This window comes from Geotrypetes seraphini, chromosome 8, assembly GCF_902459505.1.
Source record: "Geotrypetes seraphini chromosome 8, aGeoSer1.1, whole genome shotgun sequence".
Taxonomy (NCBI): domain Eukaryota; kingdom Metazoa; phylum Chordata; class Amphibia; order Gymnophiona; family Dermophiidae; genus Geotrypetes; species Geotrypetes seraphini.
Window position 1 is genome coordinate 156579642 of NC_047091.1, and position 19995 is coordinate 156599636.

General features: G+C 44.6%; 1 protein-coding gene across 2 annotated transcripts in view; it reads left to right on the forward strand.

Annotated features, from left to right (window-relative positions):
- Window positions 1–496: 496 nt before the first annotated feature.
- Window positions 497–19995, forward strand: part of LOC117365915 (4-hydroxyphenylpyruvate dioxygenase-like) — a 59396-nt gene continuing 39897 nt past the window's right edge. For both annotated transcript variants that reach the window (XM_033956864.1, XM_033956865.1), the window contains exons 1-5: window positions 497–519; window positions 756–782; window positions 6041–6103; window positions 13392–13496; window positions 16956–16998. In XM_033956864.1, coding sequence (XP_033812755.1) covers window positions 517–519; window positions 756–782; window positions 6041–6103; window positions 13392–13496; window positions 16956–16998 — 241 coding nt within the window. In that variant the 5' untranslated portion in view covers window positions 497–516. The remainder of the gene's footprint in view (window positions 520–755; window positions 783–6040; window positions 6104–13391; window positions 13497–16955; window positions 16999–19995) is intronic.

A 19995-nucleotide genomic window follows, 5' to 3' on the forward strand; every position in this document is an offset into this window, starting at 1 on the left:
CAGATAGGTGGGGCAAAATAGCGGATTATTTCAGAGGGTAGCAGGAGAAACAGTATTCAGCTGCTTCCCCCTAGTAAGGCGTCACAAGACCTCTTTCTCAAGAACATATAGTTTTAATATTACTGAAACTCATGTATCGCAACACCGTTATAGAAGCTAATGTAAACCATGCTGAATTGCCTACCCAGTCATTAGTAGTACCCAGTCATAGACGCTTTCAAATGCCTCCTGAATGGCCTTATGTATTAGAAAAATCAAAGAAACACCAATGCCATCTGGCTTTTTGTTGTGTTCTCTATTAAATACAGTTCCTGATTACATAATCTATGCAATTCTGAGCCTTAACCATCTGCATCCAGAGTCTGAATTACTTACAGACCCAGAACACGGATGAGGCACATCCTCAAATTACAAAGGTGATGGGTGGAGGTGGAGCTGTGCCCAATTTCAGCACTATATAGGAATGCCCGATCTAGGTCTGGCAGAGGTGGCACACTCTTCCTGTCTTGCCCTACAATGGTAAGTTTACAAAATGTTCTTCTTTTCAAGGGTTTGGGGTTTTTTTTTCCTTTCGGCCACAATTCCAAGGTGACCTCTTCAACCGGACGATACATACTTTGTGAGTTTCATTTATTCCCGAGGAAACTCGTGCCTAGTGCATTTCAATTACTCGATGGAAAATGATTTTTTTTTTAATGCATTATAATATGTAAAACCACTTGATATTTTAATACTGTTAAAAATATATTTTCTAGACGTCTTACACAGACAAAGGAGAGAAGGTGAGTGAAGATAACAGATCTATTCTTTTTTTCCCCCAGTAAAGCAAACATTGTACAGCAAGGCAGAGATGAGGACAATGACCTAGAAAGTGTTTGCTTGACTGCCAAAGTAGGGACCTTTCCTAGAAATTTGAATTTAAGGCTTGCACAGGTGTTCTGTACCCTGTAAACTGTAAACCGTGATTACGTGAATTTTCTTTTTATAGTTGCAATGTGAAGTTTTAATACATCTACAACTATAAAAGATTACAAAAGGGGGAATGTCAGGTGAATCTGACACAGCAAATTTCATACTGTAATAAATAGGTTTTTGGCTGTTGAAACTATTGTCAATAAGTTCTGCCTTCATGAAACATCCTGGATATTTTTCATTTCATACATTCCTATACTAATAAAAAAAAAAAATAAAATGAATAAATAAACAAGATAGGGACCTTTCCTAGAAATTTGAATTTAAGGCTTGCACAGGTGTTCCTTACCCTCTAACTGTAAACCATGATTAGGTGAATTTCTTGTTATATTTGCAATGGTGAAGTTTTAATACATTTCAAGCTATAAAAGATTACAAAAGGGAAAGTTAAGTGAATTTGACACAGAAAATTTCATAGGAGGGGCTGCTGAAAAGTTCTTAGCCCAACCAACAAAATCGAGGCGTTCTCCATCGAAGGCTATACACCTACCCCCTCTTTCACTAAAGTGCGCTATGCTTTTTAGCACGCAGTCAATATTAGCATGTGCTAATCATGCGCTAAACGCCAACACATGTATGTTATCCTATGGACATGTTAGCGGTTAGCGCACACGTTAATGTGGCATGTGCTAAGACAGTGGTTCCCAAACTTGTCCTGGAGGACCCCCAAGCCAGTCAGGTTTTCAGGATAGTCCTAATGAATATGCATGAGAGAGATGTGCCAGGCATGCAAATCTGCTCCATGCATATTCATTAGGGCTAACCTGAAAACCCAACCAGCCTGGGGGTCCTCCAGGACAGGTTTGGGAACCACTGCGCTAAGACACTTAGCGCACCTTTGTTAAAGAGGGCCTAAGTCCGGTGATTTTCCACTTTTATTGTTCTGTTGGAAAAATATGGAACGAAAAAAGTGGAAAATTGCTTGACTAACACCCTCCTTTACTAACAGGTAGCGAGAGTTTTAGCGCCAGCAGCGTCAGTAATAATAATAATAATAATAACTTTATTCTTATATACCGCCAACAATCTTGCGACTTCTCCGACGCTCATTCTGCGAGTGTCAGAGCAGTTACCACCACTGCCGGCGCTAAAACCCACGCTGCGTGTTAGTAAAGAGGGGGTAAGTGTATAGCCTTCGATGGAGACTGCTCCGACTTTGTTGGTTGGGCTGAGAACTTTTCAGTGGCCCCCCCTTGTGCTTTAATAAACAGGTTTTTGGCTGTACGAAACTATTGTCAATATATGCTGGATAATTTTCTTTTCATACATTCCTGTACTAAAATAAATAAGCAATAAACAAAACGAGAGAGGTCTAATTCTTTCGTGAGTCCATATGAGGTTCCAGAACCTCAGGACTCAAGATACTTAAAGAGAACCCGATTACTAAGCAATTTATTGTAAACCACTTTGGGTGAATCTCTCCATGAAACTGTGGTTAATAAAATAAATAAATAAACAGGATGGGGTCAGTCCCGTCTTGTTATTTGTGGTAGTATGGTTCCCGAAAATATTTTGGGGAAAAAAATGGTGTCTTTGGGAAAATAGAGGTTAGGTTCCAGCAGTACACATTGCGCCTCAAAACCACAGAAAGTGAACAGTGGACCCTATAGAGAAAATAGGGGGGTCCTTTTACTAAGATGCACTAGCTGGATTAGGTGTGTATGGCTCTTGTGAAACACACTATTTCCTTCCAAGAGAGACTGATGTTAGACCTAAAAGATTCATACATTTGGTTTGAATTAAATTGAATATATTTATTGAAATAGGAACTCAAGCGCTCGCAGTCACAGGTATACAGAACTAGTCTTAGCGTGTGACTATTTCGCGAGCTATCATTGGTCCTTATACATTTTTTATTCAATTTAAAGTGTATGATGTATTTAATACCATTAATTGGAATAATTTTTCCTTATTTCAATTTTATAATGTAATATAAATATGATGATACTTAGCTCGGGTGTGCTGCTTCATACACAGCTACTGTGATACCCTCTGATCACAGTAGCGACGGAAGATCTCCGTTTCGCTCTCATTTAAGAGAGCTTCATCAGGACCAGAGTGGTAAATAAATTAACACTATAAAGCAAAATAAGGAAAGAATAAATTAATAAAGTTATTCATAAAATTATCCTATCTTTTATGCAAGCACTTGAGTTCCTATTTCAATAAATATATTCAATTTAATTCAAACCAAGTGTATGAATCTTTTAGGTCTAACATCAGTCTCTCTTGGAAGGGAATATTATGTGTGTATGGGACATCACTTGAAGTACCTGTAATTCACAATCTGGACACTTGGGGGAAACATCTGGAAGCAAAGCCTGACAGGTGAAAATGAAAGCAAAAAAAAGCTGGGTTTGTTTAAGGGCCAGTCTGGGATAGAGGTCTGCATGGGAACGGGGATCCCGCAGGAATCCCACCCTAGCCCATGGGACTCCCACAGGGATGGAAGGCTTTGGAAACAGGGTTCTTCCATATAATATAATGGACACGTCAGCCTTAGTAAAAGAGGGGGTTTATAAGTTAATTACCTGAACAGAAAACAAAAAGAGGGTTCCACCAAAGAGATTCCACAAGGAAAACAGCAACACAAACACAAAAGAAACTGTGGAATTGATGAACTTGTCAGAAGTAATTGCTGCTTTTTATGGGGATGGGCGGGGATGGAGGTAATTCCTTGCGGGGATAGGTGGGGAGGAGAGGATCCTGACAGGGATGGGTGGGGATGGAGAGGATCCTGACGAGGACGGGTGGGGACGGAGAGGATCCTGACGGGGATGGGTGGGGACGGAGATGATCCTGGCGGGGAAAGGTGGGGACGGAGAGGATCCTGACCGGGACGGGTGGGGACGGAGAGGATCCTGGCGGGGACGGGTGGGGACGGAGAGGATCCTGGCGGGGACGGGTGGGGATGGGTGGGATTTCTGTCCCCGTGCAACTCTCTAGTCTGGGAATACTAAACACAGCCTGTGAATGGAGAGTATTGGCTGCAATTGATGCAGCCGCCAATAGGTGAAATTGCACATTGTGAATGTAAATACCAAGAACAGACAGTGTAACGGTTGTACCCAAAGCAAATATTTCCCTCAGGGTGCAGTTAGCATAGTTACATTTTTCCCTGTGTCCATTTTGGATGAAGTATTTATTTATACTGTATACCATTTATAGCCTAAGTGGTTTACATTCAAGTACTCAAGCTTTTTTCCCTATCTGTACTGGTGGGCTCACGCTCTATCTAATGTACCTGGGGCAATGGGGGTTACAAAAGTACATTCATAGTATGGGTAGGACAAACTTTAGTGAGAAATACAGGGAAGGGGTAAAACACGGAGCTTACGGACCTCGCAAATCTAAAACCGCACGTCCTTAAAAACCCGAGGTCCGTGCATTGACAAGTCTGCCTTCGCTTTCCCTGCAGCTCAGCTCAGGCCCCTGGCTCCCTCGCGGACCTCACGGATCTGAACTGCACGTCACATCCTTAAGAATCCGAGGTCCGCGCCACTTTTGAGGTCTGTGCCACTTTTAGTCTCTGGCTCTGACAGAGCTCTATGACAATTTAATTCTGACGGATCCTAATGCTTTTCCCTCCCTATGCTAGGATCCGTCAGAGTTAAATTGTCATAGAGCTCTGTCAGAGCCAGAGACTAAAAGTGGCACGGACCTCAAAAGTGGCGCGGACCTCGGATTTTTAAGGATGTGATGTGCAGTTCAGATCCGTGAGGCCCGCGAGAGAGCCGGGGGCCTGAGCTGAGCTGCAGGGAAAGTGAAGGCGGACTTGTCAATGCATGGACCTCGGATTTTTAAGGACGTGCGGTTTTAGATCCGCGAGGTCCGTAAGGTCCGTGAGGTCCACGTTTTACCCCTTCCCAGAAATACAGACTTTACAGCATTTACAGAATAGATAAAGTGACTTTAGATTGAGTGACTTGCCCAGGGTTACAAGGGGGCAGTATGGGATTTGAACCCACAAACAAGGGGTGCTGTGGCAGCCTTTAGCTGTGGTTGCAGCATTAGTCCACATGAATGCAGAGAAATATAGATTAACAATACCTATCGTGACTCGATCTTTGCGATCCAATACTCCCTTCAGGGGGATGAAAACAAATTAACTATTTGAAATCTCTGGCTCGCTTGAATGCGGCAGGTGGGTAGCTACAGCTGGGTCTGGATTGCCAGCCCCCTCCCTCAGCAACCAGATAGTGTTGGGAGGGGGGGCGGTGGCGGAATCCCCAACCTCCAGCAATCTGGAGCAATCCCAAGTCACCTGTGCAATGTAGTAAAGAAGCCGGCTGTCAGGGCAACGCTCTGAGCACATTGGCTTCTCGGGGGGGGGGGGGGGGGAGGGGGGACACACGTCCTGATGCCGATCTCGCGAGATCATGTTTCCTGTGGCTTCTTCATTACACTGCACAGCTGGCTCAGGGCTCTGGAGTTTCTTCAGCCGGCGCAAGCATTTTCATTTTCATTTTGGTGACTGTTTTCAAGCTATTAGCGAATGATTTCTTTCAGTACTGGCTAGTTGAAATAAATGGGGGCTACGCTTAATTTGTAAAGCAGTATTGCAATAACAGTTTCCCATGTATATAGTAGTGCACTCTATAGCCAGCACTATACAGCCCAGCTTCAGCTGTGGTTTTCTATCAACCGCGGCTTTGGTGGGGGGTTTTTTGACACACTTTTATGAAAGTGAAAAAAGAAAGGCGAACTGAATTGAAGACGTTTAGTATAGAGTTTAAATGCTTGCTGTAGATATTTTTTTATGCAATTATGAAGGTAAAACCCATAGACAATACGACCTTGTCATCCCTCGTGGAATGCCCTTGGCGGAGATGGTTACATAGAGATTCAAGACAAGGTTGGATGAGTTCCTACTAGAACAGAACATACGCAAGTAAGGCTAGACTCTAATAGGGCCCTGGTCTTTGACCTAAGGGCCGCTGAGTGAGCGGACTGCCCGGCACGATGGACCACTGGTCTGACCCAGCAGCGGCAATCTTATGTTCTGTGTGATATGGGTTTTTTTTTCTGAACAATGCAGCATTTGAATGTTTTTCTTCCTACTGTTTAGCATGAAAGAGGCAGAATTGTCAATTTCCATTCCGTTACCTTGTGGGTTGGCAACGCGAAACAGGTAAGTTGCAAGTTTTCTTCTACGTTGGGACTCTACAGGGGTGCATGCATGGATTATTATTTTGTAACAGAGCTTTTATGATCACCGGCTTTTTTGTTGAGTGCTGAAGGGGGCAAGCCTGCTGCAGAAAAGTATTGCTAATCCCTTAATCTGCCGTTAATTATAATCTCATTGCTGCATCTGGTGCTCCTGTTTAAAGGCATAGCTCCAGGTGTTGTAAGACAGTGGAGGGCTTCGCACCACTGGATAGATTATTTGTATCCATAATCATGTTGCAATGAATAGATTGCTTACAGTATGAAGGTGGAAGGAGGCTGTTGTTATCCCAAACTCAGTTATGCAGAGACCCAAAGTTGATAAACCTAGGAAGCCACAAAGTGGAATTCATGCTGGATGGTCCGCTACGATGAGAGAGAGTTTAACATTTTCAGGGGAAATTTTGTCAGTTTCCCAATGCTAAAGCCGGAGGCACACCTTACTGGTTTGCTTGTTTTTTTTTTTGTTTAAATCTATTTTATTAAGCAACAGTAAGTACAACTACAATAATAACCATGGTATGCATTTTCAGCAAACACCCGCGGAGGACTGGACTCATATGTCCTCCCCGGATCTACCTTACCCCCACCCCCAACAAAGAAAAACGGCCAAAGTCAGCAGCGGGAAAATGCCCATTTTTGAAAAATAGGTCTAGAATCTTTTTTTTTTTTTTTAATCGTCTATCTGAACGTCCAGGCTATGGTTCGCCCAGACCGCCAGGATGTCTATCTCTATACCACATTTTTAACCAAAATTTCGTCCAAGTCCCAAACGCCCAGAACAAGACCATTTGGATGTGGGAGGGGCCAATCTTGTAATTGGACTGGCCACCCAGACATGGCAACAGAGCAGCGGGACACCATACAGGGTACCGCTGTGAACTTCACAAAAAGGGTGCCAGATAAACATCTCATCAGAACTCCCTTATAGGTTATGGTAAGCCCCCCCCCCCAAACCACTATACCCACCTGTCTACAACCCCAAAAGCCCTCATGGCTGCAGGTGACACCTTTATGGCAGTAGAGTAGGGCTTGAGGGGGGTTCCACCATTTGTTCCACCATAAATGTAGTGGTTAGAGTGGGTCTTCCTCTCTATGGTTCACTAACCCTCCCCCCCCCCCCCTATTTTAAGACACCTGTGTGTAGCTCTACTAGGCTTTCCTATACCAGGTGCTGATGTTCTGGAGACAGGTATCTACGTTTTTATTCTGATCTTTGTGAGGGGGTCAGTGAAAACTGGGGGAGTATGTGGGGGTCTTTACTTTGTCTCTGCAGTGATTATCTGGTCACTCTACCTAATTTTACATCATCTAACTCACAATGTTTAAGTTTTATCCAGGAGATATATTAAAACATTCGATTATTCCTGCAGGATGACTAAGTCTAGGTTGGCCCCCATCCCACCCACATACTGCCCTAACCACTCTTCCAGATACGCCCCTTTCAGCTCTGAGTGCACATCAGCATTCAGAGGCCTAAAAAGTCCCACAGCACGTCCAGAAATTTGGTTTGATCATCAGGACTTGGACGACCCGTCTTTTAGGTCATCCAAGTGCCAACTTGGGCAGGTTTTTAGACGTGTTTAAGTTTCGATTATGAGCCCCATAGTCTCCTATTCCTTGTTGTTAATTGTAATATGTCTTATTGCCAACTGTTACGTATGTTACCATGTAACCCGTTTTGGACTTCTTGGGGAGGAAGGGATATAAATTGAATAAATAAATAACTCCTATATATTCCATAAGTGTCTCAATCATACTTCATGGCCCATAAGAACTCTTTCTAATTGAGCAGCTCCCTAAAAAATTAAACTATTTCGCATAATGCAATCATGCATTTACAAAGAAACTTTAGGGAAAAAAAATTGCCCCCAGAACCTAAACGGGTGGTTTGAAAGTTAAAAACAAACAAACCCCAAAATCTTCCTTTGCATCTGTGTGGCTCTGAAAACCTCAGGGGAAAAAACCCCCATACCGTTGGCTCCATAAAACACCATCTCTTTCTTGTTAAAATAAGCTTTCAGAATAGTTATTTAATCTCTCACATTAGCAAACATGACAAGAAGGGTAACTCTGCTAGCAAAGCAATCTTGAGGATCTTTAAAAAAAAAATGCTGTTAAATTAACCTGAATTCATATTGTATACTTGTTGGTGACGGGACTAAATTGCGCGAGACAACGGCGCGCCGACAACTGAGCGCAAGGTTGACGGCGCGCCGAAGAAAAGCACTATTTTAAGGGAGCCCGTCGGGGGTGTGTGGTGGGGGAACCCCCCCACTTTACTTAACAGACATTGCGCTGCCGTTGTGGGGGTTTTGGGGGGTTGTAGCCCCCCACATTATACTTAAAACTGAACTTTTTCCCTAAAAAACAGGCAAAAAGTTCGGTTTCAAGTATAATGAGGGGGGTTACAACCCCCCAAACCCCCCACAACGCCAGCACGATGTCTGTTAAGTAAAATAGGGGGTTTCCCCACCAACACCCCCCGTCAGAACCCTTTAAAATAGTGCTTTTCTTCGGCGCGCCGTCAACCTTGCGCTCAGTTGTCTGCGTGCCGTTGTCTCGCGCGATTTTGTCTATGAACCATACTTGTTAATTGAAGTGAAAATGAATAAAGAATTTAAAAAAAAAAAAAAAAAAGTTCACTGTCATTTGGTTATAATACACTAGGGATCCAACTCATAACCACAACAACAATTCAACACATTCCTCAATTTAATGTGTATATTATTTGGAATATCTTCAAGACCGTCGGTTGGCTCTTCATCAGGTATTCCTTTTTATCAGAAACTGCACTGGCTTCCAATTGAAGCCAGGGTTGTATTCAAGTTTGGATCACTACATTACAAGGCCTTACTGCAAATTATCGGAAGGATCACTTCGAACTGATGATATCAAAACGGTCCCAACACCTACTATCTTATTTTCCATTCCTCTCTGTCAAGGAATGTCGATGCAAAAAAATTTTTTGATAGGTTACTCTCGTTTCAGGCTGTAATCGGAGGTAAGGAATTTTAGTCGGTTAATAGCTAACACTGCATCGTATGTTTAAATCATTTTTATTAAACACCGCAAAGGTAATACAAATCGCAACAGATCACATTGTCATAAACATAATACAACTCCAATCCCTACCCTCCCAACCATCCACCCTCCCCAACCCCCACCCCACCCAGGCAGCAGCAGTAGCAGTAATTCAAACAAAGTGAAAGAATAATGTAAGAGGCAGACTAGTTAAATTTCCCAGATTTGGTTTTGAACGTAAGGAGTAAAAGTCAAACTAAAAGGGAACCAACATTGATAAAACAATCGTCCAGCTTTGGTTGACATATCCACAATATCTCGTCATTCCAATAGCATTTGATGTAACATTAATGCCCTCCATTGAGGAATAGTCGGAGGCTGCGGCGAGAGCCACTGTGATAAAATACATTTCCGTCCCAGCAACACAGTTTTTCGAAGGAAGGCTGCGCAACCTGGTCTAGGTGGGTGAAAACAAATCTGTAAGGTGAAGAGGAAACTGGGGTGCAATCTCCAAGAACATCTCCAAAGCCGCGCCATCAAAGACACCAATTGTATCCAAAAGGAAGATACCAAGGGGCAAGTCCAGAACATGTGTCCAAAAGATGCCATAGGATATGCACACTTCCCACAACAATGTCCCGCACTGATCCCCATCACATGTGCTCTCTTAGGTGTGTAAAAAGCACGTAACAGGAACTTGTAATTTCTCTCTCTCTCTACCGATGACATGTTGGAGGCATTTCTCCGACGAATACTTTTACGAATCATATCAGCTGAAATAGGTAGCTGGAGATCTATTGACCACTTCTGGGCCAAGGTGAGAAAGTCCAAGTCGCCAGCATGTTCCTGCAACCACTTATGATAGAATCTTAGTGGTATTGGCTCCTGAGCAGTGAGGGAAAGCGCCTCCTGTAATCTGTCCTGAACATCCTCCCGCAGCACTGTCGGAGTCAAGGTCTGTAGATAGTGTTGAAATTGTCGGTACGCAAACCAATCCGTGGGCAAGAGACGAAACTTCGTCTGCAGTTCAGTGAAAGAGACAGGAAAACCAGTATGTTGCACAGTCTGCGACACATATTGAAGGCCCGCACTGGACCAACGCTGGAACACTGTAGAATCCAAGCCAGGTAAGAAGTCTCCGTTACCTACTATAGGAAGGCAAGGTGTTCTGTGTGGAGAAACGCTGCATCGTATAAACATATAGGAAACTCTTGAAAACCTATTTATTTTATAAATTTCTGTGATACATAATTAGGATGTGATAATCTGCCACTTTGTACAATTCCCGACATTGTCTCAGATTCTTAAAGTTGTGAACTGCATTGACTTTAGTGAACGGTACAAAGCAGTCCTGGTTAGGTAATTACATCAATGGAGCAAGGCTGACCTATGGCGCATTTAGGAAAGAAATTAAGACCGTATTGTCTGATAGATTCATTTCCTAAATAGAATTTATATTAAATTACAATAATTTTACTCTGATTATTCTTAAGAAATATGTTGTACTTTTGCTGTTTATATTTTGTATTTCACCGATTGTCCAGCTCTCTTCGGTGTAAACCGCCTAGAAATCATTTGATTCTGGCGGTATAGAAGAATGAAGTTATGTTATATATGCTATGTTATGTTATAAATCAGGTTATGTAGAGTATAAATGACAAAGTAATGTAATATTCATGCGTATGCCGCACAAGCCACTATCATCACTGGATCTTTACACCCACTGCGGCGTGCTAACTGATTTAGCGCACGCTAAATGCTAAGGCACTCATAGAATATAATGTGCGCCTTAGCATTTAGCGCATCGCACGCTAAATTGGTAAGGGCGCCTTAGTAAAAGGACCCCTATGTTTTTGTATAACCGTGTAGCTCCCTCCAAATTGCCCACCATGAGTATCAAAGTTAAGCTCGCGGCACAAGGAAGTGCTTGCAGAGGAACTCGCTTCCTTTCTAAAGTCGCATGCAGTCAAGCCTGTGTCACCGGAGAAAGAGGGGAAGAGATTCCCCCCCCCCCCAAGTTCTTCCTCATGCCCCAAAATAATAATAATAATAACTTTATTTTTGTATACCGCCATACCCCGAAGAGTTCTAGGCGGTTCACATTAGTTAAACAGAGATTACAAGTGGTTGCATATCAAATTGATCATAGAGTTGCAAACAGCAAGGCGAGAGTAGTTACAAGTGGTTGCATATTGAATTGATCATAGAGTTGCGAACAGCAAGGAGCGAAGTGGGGAGAGAGGAGGGAGAAGGGGGAGGGGAGTAGATCAGAACGGGGGGAGGAGGAGGATAGAAAAGGAGCATTAAGGGTCTTGGTCTCGGGGAGATTTCTTCCTGAAGGGCGCTGAACAAAGAAAAGTTCAGGATGATTTCCCTGGGCACCATACCTCCCATGAAAACAATTGGTATATGCTCTCTGGAGTTGAAGGATGCTTACATACTCATTCATAGGGTTACCAGATGTCTCCTTTTGATGACATGTCTGGAGGTCCGGACGGCTTTTCAAAACCTGGTACTTTTGGGGTTTTTTTTAATTTTTTATTGATTTTCATACTTCAATAGTGCAATACATGAATATATAACATATAATATGTCAATACAAGCACATTCAACTTACAATTAATCAATCATTTTCTCCCACCCATTCAATGATTATTCCATAAAACAAAGCAACAAAGAGTTCCCCAATAATCTTACCCTAATCAAATTAATAAATCCTCCTCTCCTCCCACCCACCCCAAGTGTAAATACTCTAAGGTCAAATTAGGACAGGGATATCCCCCTCCCCCCCCCCCCCCACCTGTCATTGGATGTGTATGAAAATAAACAAAAAGTGACTTATAAACAAGACCTGTTATAATAAAGTAACATAAAATGCCGACAGACCCCAAACTAATTTTAAAAATTTACTGTGCCCCAAACTATCTGCATTCATTTTTTCAAATCTATAGCAGGAGCACAGATTAGCCCACCAGAAAGGGAAATTTAGACGATCATAATTCTTCCAGTTTCGGGTTATCATCTGCATGGCTATCATAAGAACATAAGAAGTTGCCTCCGTTGGGGCAGACCAGAGGTCCATCCTGCCCAGCGGTCCGCTCCTGCGGCGGCCCATCAGGCCCATTGCCTGAACAGTGGTCTCTGACTAATTTTATAATTTACCTCTAATCCTGTCCCTATAACCTTACCTCTACTCCTATCTGTACCCCTCAATCCCTTTGTCCTCTAGGTACCTGTCCAGACCTTCTTTGAAGCCCTGTAGCGTACTTCTGCCTATCCCAGTCATTATAAGGAAAAGATGGCATTTATATCGATCTGGGGGGGTGCTTAAAATGTAATAATGTTCCACATATGACCGCCTCATACTTTGTCCAGGTTTTGAAAATCTTCCTGACAAAATTACATCAGGAAGGGGCATACGCCCGTGCGCGAACACAATACAGTGACATCGCTCGCATGCATGCACGCATGCGCAGATGCTGGCTGGGGGACAGAATAGGGCGTGACAAAGGTGGAGCTGGGTGGTCCTGGGGGTGTGGCATGGGTCCGGATTTTCCCAAAGGAAAATCTGGTAATCCTACTCATTCAGATCTATCCCTCTCCCAGGAACTCCTAAGATTTAGAGCAGGGGTGTCCAACCTGCGGCCCCGTGAAGTATTTTGTGCGGTCCCGGTGGAGAGCGATGCAGTGTTTTCCTCTTCTGCCCCTGGTTGTTTACCGTCTTGCCGGCTCCCTCCACTGTCTTGCTGCAGCGTTTGCGCGTTTGTGCAGCCCCAGAAAAAAAATTTTCAGCCATTGCGGGCCAGAGAAGCCAAAAGGTTGGACACCCCTGATTTAGAGTAAGGGAACTCTACTAGCAGCATTGTATACTACTCTTTGGCCTCCTGTCTGCTCCCAGTTTTCATAAAGGGCCTTGCCATATTCCCAGTGTTGCTATACAGACTGGGAATGCGCCTGTACTTCTACTTGGATGACTGGCTGGTCAACAGCACATTCCAGGAGGGGGCTCTAGAATCTATGCAGAGATGCACAAAGTCCTATCTCTTTCCAGCTCAACAATTAGAGTTAACTGGGAGTTATGATTGAGGTTATATGGAGAGGAGCAAGCGGGATAAAGTGGAGTGATGTGGCATAGGGACACATGGGATACCAAAGCACAGGGAGGCTTTGATTTTTCTTTTGCATTGATGGGATTTCAATATTTATAATGTGTTCCTCTCTCTTCAAAGGCAGCTGTGTTTTATTGCGACAAGTTGGGGTTTGAGCCGTTGGCTTACAAAGGCCTGGAGACCAACAGCAGAGATCTGGCTTCACATGTGGTAAAACAGGGCAAGGTAAGATCCTGAGCAGAAGGGGGAGCAATGATTGTGAAACTCTATAGTGGTTAGAGCAGCAGGCTGAGCAGTGACATAAGGAGGGGGCGGTCTGCCCTGGGCACCATATTGGGGGGGTGCCATCACCCCTCCTCCTCTCTGCCCTCTGCTTCTTCCCACTCCTCCCCTCGATATGCACACTCCCCCCTTCCCTTCCCTCGTGCCTCTAGTTCACTGCCACGAGCAGCAGCTTCAGCATGCTCCTCATGGCTGCGTCGTCTTTCCCGCTGATGTCACTTCCGCGCATAAGAATTGACAACGGAGGGAGAGCCAGCGGGGTCGCGAGGAGCACGTTGAAGTTCTTGTTGCTCGCGGGCAGTGAACAACTAGAGGTGCGGGGGAAGGGAAGGGGGCACACGCACAGCAGGGGGGATTGTGGAAGGAGTGGTGGGGGAGCAGAGATGAGGGGGGACACCACTCAGAGGCTGAGACCCAGGGAAGTCCATTTATCTCCTTGTGATCTCGAGCAAGTCACTTTAGCTTCCATTGCTTCGGGTGAAGACTTTGTCCAGAACTCTCTGGGAAATGAGAAATGCCCCCCCTCCCCCAAAATATCTGGTAGCTGAAGTCTTAGGATGCCCTGAGTAAGATGACCTCTGTAACTAGAACTGTGCTAGAAAAAAAGACTAATTGCAAGTCAGGTAACATAAGAATTTAAGAATATAAGTAATACCTCTGCTGGGTCAGACCAGAGGTCCATCATACCCAGCAGTCCGCTCATGCGGCAGCCCATCAGGTCCAGGACCTGTATAGTAATCCTCTATCTATACCATTCTATCCCCTTTTCCTTCAGGAAATCATCCAATCCCTTCTTGAACCCCAAAACCGTACTCTGTCCTATCACGCCCTCTGGAAGCGCATTCCAGGTGTCCACCACCCTCTGGGTGAAGAAGTTCCTAGCACTGGTTTTGAATCTGTCCCCTTTTAATTTTTCCGAATGCCCTCTCGTTCTTGTAGTCTTCTAAAGTTTGACGAATCTGTCCCTCTCCACTTTCTCTATGCCCTTCATGATCTTGTAAGTCTCTATCGTAACCTCTCTAAGTCTCCGCTTCTCCAGGGAAAAGAGCCCCAGTTTCTCCAATCTTTCAGCATATGAAAGGTTTTCTATACCCTTTATCGAGCGTGTCGCTATTTTCTGAACCCTCTCGAGTATCGCCATATCCTTCTTTAGGTACGGCGACCAATATTGGACACAGTACTCTAGATGCGGGCGCACCATCGCCCGATACAACGGCAGGATAACTTCTTTTGTTTTGGTTGTAATACCCTTCTTGATTATACCTAGCATTCTGTTTGCTTTCTTAGCGGCCGCTGCGCAATGTGCCGACGGCTTCATTGTCTTTTCCACTATTACCCCCAAGTCCCTTTCTTGGGTACTCTCACTCAACGACAGCCCTCCCATCGTGTAGCTGTACCTCGGGTTTCTGTTTCCTACGTGCAAGACTTTACATTTCTCTACATTAAACTTCATCTGCCATCTCGTCACCCACTCCCCTAGTTTGTTCAGGTCCCTTTGTAAATCTTCGCAGTCTTCTATAGTCCTAGCCCCATTAAATAGTTTGGTGCCGTCTGCAAATTTTATTACTTCGCACTTCGTCCGTTTCTAGATCATTTATAAATACATTGAATAGCAGCCTTCCAAGCACCGACCCCTGTGGAACACCACTCATGACCCTCCTCCAGTCCGAGTAGTGGCCCTTCACTCCTACCCTCTGCTTCCTACCCACCAACCAATTACTGATCCATCCGTGTACGTCTCCTTCCACCCCATGGTTCTTCAGTTTCCGAAGTAGGCATTCATGGGGTACCTCTCTGTCGTTTTAGTTATGTCATTTTGTTTCATATTAAAAAAAATGGCAGTCCAGCCCCTTTTCCACTTAAAAAATGAAGTTTATTTATTTATTTTAAAATTTATTACTCCATCCTGTAGTTCTGTGCGAGTTATACAATTACATTCCCTCCCCCCCCCCAAGGTGAAAAATGCAAACAATAAAACTCTAACATACAATGCAAAAAATACAAACAAATCAAATCTGCTTGTTCACTACCATTTTAGCTCTCGCTCAATCCGTCTTCACCTAATCCGTAGTCAGAATGTGGCTCAGGCTTCTGGCCACCCCATCCTCAATTTTTCACTGGTTGAGCTGCTGCCTCGGTACCCAGAGGTTGTGAGATCAAATCTCAGGGCTGCTCCTTGTAACCCTGGGCAAGTCACTTAATCCTCCAGTGCCCACTGCTTTCAAATGCCAAAGCGGCAAAAAGGAGGTGTACAAGTCCCCTTTCTTCCCCCTGTCTCCTCAGAAATCCCCAAACTTCACATACAGATAGCAGGACTCCCTTTTACTTGCTTAGAATCCAGCATCGAGCATGAGTCTGACAATGGCAACCTAGTCTAAGGTCGCTCTGACAATAACTAGGGTTATCAGACGTCCGAATTAGAGAATGACACAGTGACAAAATTCATCACCATCCCCGTCCCCGCGGATAACCGCGGGAAATAATGCCATGTCATTTTCTAGTGTCTATTTCAACCTCGGTCCTTCTACACCAACATTCTTCAAAGCAAAGCTTGCGGGTCAATGGTTGTGGCCATTCATACTCTGATTCTTATGTGAGCCAAGGATAATGAAGCCATTGTGACATCACTGATGTGATTGGTTCTTAGGCACTGATGGAATGAGGCATTATGACATCACAATATCTGCTCTGGATACCAGAGACTGTCATTCTGTAGTGTCTGTTTCAACCTCGGTCCTTCTACACCAGCATTCTTCAAAGCAAAGCTTGCGGGTCAGTGGTTGTGGCCATTCATACTCTGATTCTTCCCTCTCTCTTTAAAGAATGACATGAAGAAGGTTTCCCGCGATTATCCGCGGGGACGGGAACGGTGATGAATTTTGTCACCGTGTCATTCTCTAATACGAATTTCCACGGACGTGTCCTCCTTTTCAAGGGCATGTCCGGGAGTCCATATGGCTTTTCAAAACCCGGCACATTGTCTGGGTTTTGAAAAGCTTCCTGTCAAAATCGTGTTGGGAAAGGGCATCCACGCATGGGCGGATGGAACGCGGTGATGTCACACACATGCGTGTGATGTCATCGTATCACACCAGTGCATGCACAGATGCCGTCCCGACGAATGAACAGGTTGTGGGGTGATTGGCTGGGGGCGGGCCTAGGGGTGGGGGTGGAACGGGGCGTGACTCGTGCAGAACTGGGGGTGGGGCCATGGGTCCGGTTTTTCATTCCCCAAAATCTGGTAACTCTAACAATAACTAACCTTTTGAACACAAGAGAAAGACAGTCCTTGAGACAATATAGAAAGCAAGAATAACGAGCTTAGATGGAAAAAGGGCTACAGTCCACAAGTTGGTTATTTGGAATCCATGCGATAAGCTGTATTTATTGTTTGTCTTTCAGATAATATTTGTCTTCGTTTCTGCTTTGAGTCCTGGAAACCAAGGTAAGTAAAATAAAATACCGTGTTTTTCGTTCCATAAGATGCATTTTTCCCCCCCAAAAAATTGGGTGGAAATAAGGGTGCGTCTTTTGGAGCGAATGCCCAACCCCAATCCTCCCCCTACCCCGTTACCTTATTTTAGTTCCTCCGGCGGTCCTGCCCTTCCCTCCGGCTGATTCCCAAACTAGCTGCAGCAGCAGCGTCACAGCGGCACAAAAGGCAGACACGAGATTTTTGCGTGCTTACCTTGTCCCACGCCGCTCCGTGAATGGCTGCTGTCAGTTCTGGGTGGGCAAAAAGAGAAAGAAATACTGGATTACAGAAGGGAGGGAGCAATGGATGGGGAAGAGTGTAATGCAGTGGTTTAAACCCACGCTGCTCCTTGTGACCCTGGGAAAGTCACTTAATCCCCCCTACGTTAGATAGATTGTGAGTCTGTCAGGACAGATAGGGAAAAATGCTTGAGTATCTGAATAAATTCATGTAAACCATTCTGAGCTCCCCTGGGAGAACAGTCTAGAAAATTGAATAAATAAATAGTATTAAAAGCTTCAGCCTCTGATAACCAGAGCTGGTATTGTGACATCATTATGCCTCATTCCACCAATGCCTAAGAGCCAACCTCATCAGTGATGTCACAATGGCTTGATTGTCCTATACTTGGTTCACTTTTACTACATTTTGATTTCTAGAGTGACACAGTGGTTCAAACCCACACTGCTCCTTGTGACCCTGGGCAAGTCATTTAATCTCCCCATTGCTCCAGGTACATTAGATGGATTGTGAACCCACTGGAACAGACAGGAAAAATGCTTGAGTTCCTGAATAAATTCATGTGAAAACCGTTCTGAATTCCCCTGGAAGAACAGTATAGAAAACTGAATGAAGGAATAAATAAAATGCTAAAGGGGAGGTGAGAAAGATGTGCAGCCTATTGAGGTGTGTTAGTGATTCATATATGCTGATGTAATGTAATTGTGGATAGGGGGAGGAAGGAAGAAATATTGGACCTGGACACATGGGAGGGAAAGAGAGAAAGTGGGCAATGGGAGAGAGAGGGAAATATGGTTCCCATGGGGGTTAGAGGGGAGGGAGAGAGAGATGCTCACAGGAAAGAGATGTTGAGTCCAGGGGCAAAAGGGAATGGGGGAGAGATTTTGGACAATGGAAGGGAGGAAACAGAGAGTGAGAGATGCTGGACCACAGGGATGGAGTAGAATGGAAAGAAAGATGCTTGGGGAGGGTGGAACGAGAAGATCAGGGTCATGCTAAGCTACAGGGATAGGGAGAGGAGAAAGAGAGAACAAATGTCAGGCTAAAAGGGTGGTAAGAGGTGCTGGAAATGGTGGAACAATGCATGAGAACCAAGGAGGGAGGGGAGCGAGGAGATGAGTGAGGGGACGATAGTGAGCACAGAGGATAGAACTGTGGTAATGGGAAGATGGAAGAGAATAGAAAACTGGGAAGGAGTGAGATGGGAACTTGGTAAGTTAAAGAGTGAGAGAAGAAGGTGGTAAGTTGATAGGTAGATGAAAATAAAAAAAATAGCTGAAAAGGTAAGATCAATATGTCAGAGACAAGTGTAGTGAGGGAATAGAACAAGACAGGAGGAGGAAAAACAATTTGGAGCAGCCACTAGAAGAAGAATTAGCAGAAGACATATAGGAAAACAGAAAAGAGAAACTGGAACTAACATGATGGAAAAATAAAATGTCTTGAGAACAAAGATGGTAAAAAGTAGTTTGTTTTGAGCTTATTAACGGAAATATATTAGCTTTGGGTAATGTGCCTAGCTGATGCCTTTGTATTATGTTTGATGGAAAAGGAAATGAATTTTTTATTTTTACTTCTTCAGTGTTGCAGTTATAGGTGTAATTTGGGGGGCAAGAGGGGCATTGCCCTCTCAGACAAGCTGCCTTTCCAGCATCCCACCTCCCTCTCCCAGCAGCATCCCTCTCTCCATTCCCCACACTGCAGGCTTTCAATCTTCAGGCCACTGGCAGTATCAGTCAGCTAAATACACTGCCTTCAGTAACCCCAGAAGCTTTCTATCTGCTTCAGTTTCCTGTCCCTGCATAGGGGGGAATGCTGCAGCAAAGGAAAAGCTTTTGGGGCCACTAAAGGCAGTATGTTTAGTAAAATGATGCTTCCAGCAGTCCAAAGATTGAAAGCTGCAGTGTGCAAGGAGGGGAAGGGAGAGAGAGGCACTAGATCTCACGGGGGGAGTGGATGAAGGAAGAGAGAAATGCTGCACCAGATTGAGGAGAGGGAGAGGTAAGGGGAAGAAAGCCACCAAATTATGGGTGGGGGAAAGAAGGCAAGAAATGCCAGACCAAGGAAGGGAGAGGAGAGAGATGCCAGACCCCAGGGGAAGGAAAGGAAGGAGAAGAGAGATTCCAGATCCTGCAGGGGGAGGGGTAGAGGAAGAGAGAATTGCTGCATTCAATTGAGGGGAGAGAGGTTGGTAAGGGAGAAAGCCACCAAATCATGTGGGGAAGAGAGGAGACAGATACCACACGATGGGAGGTGGAGGGAAGGAGGGAAGGGATGAAGAGGAGAGAGATGCCAAATCGTGGGGAGGGAGGAAAAGATGGAAGGGAAGGAGATAAAGATATCAGACTGGAGGTGGGGAGGGAAGGAGAGGCGAGAGATGCCAAACCACAGAGGGGGAGGGAGGGAGAGATGGAAGAGAAGGAGACAGAGATGCCAGACAGTGGGAGGTGGGGAGAAAAGGGAAGGGACTAGAGAGTTAATTAAGGGGGTCACATGGTTGAAGGTATGTCTAGGGTGCCTAATACTCTTGCACCAATCCTGGATCTCTAAGGGAGAGGAAGGAATAGTAGATGGCATGGATGGACAGACTGGATAGGCAATATGGTCTTTTGTCTGCCTTCATTTACCTCTGTGGATTCTGAATGAGAGACCTAGCCTGGGGTCACTCATTCTTTGCTCAGTCGAAGACGATGGAAGCAGTGGAAGCGTAGGGTTGAATCGGCTAGC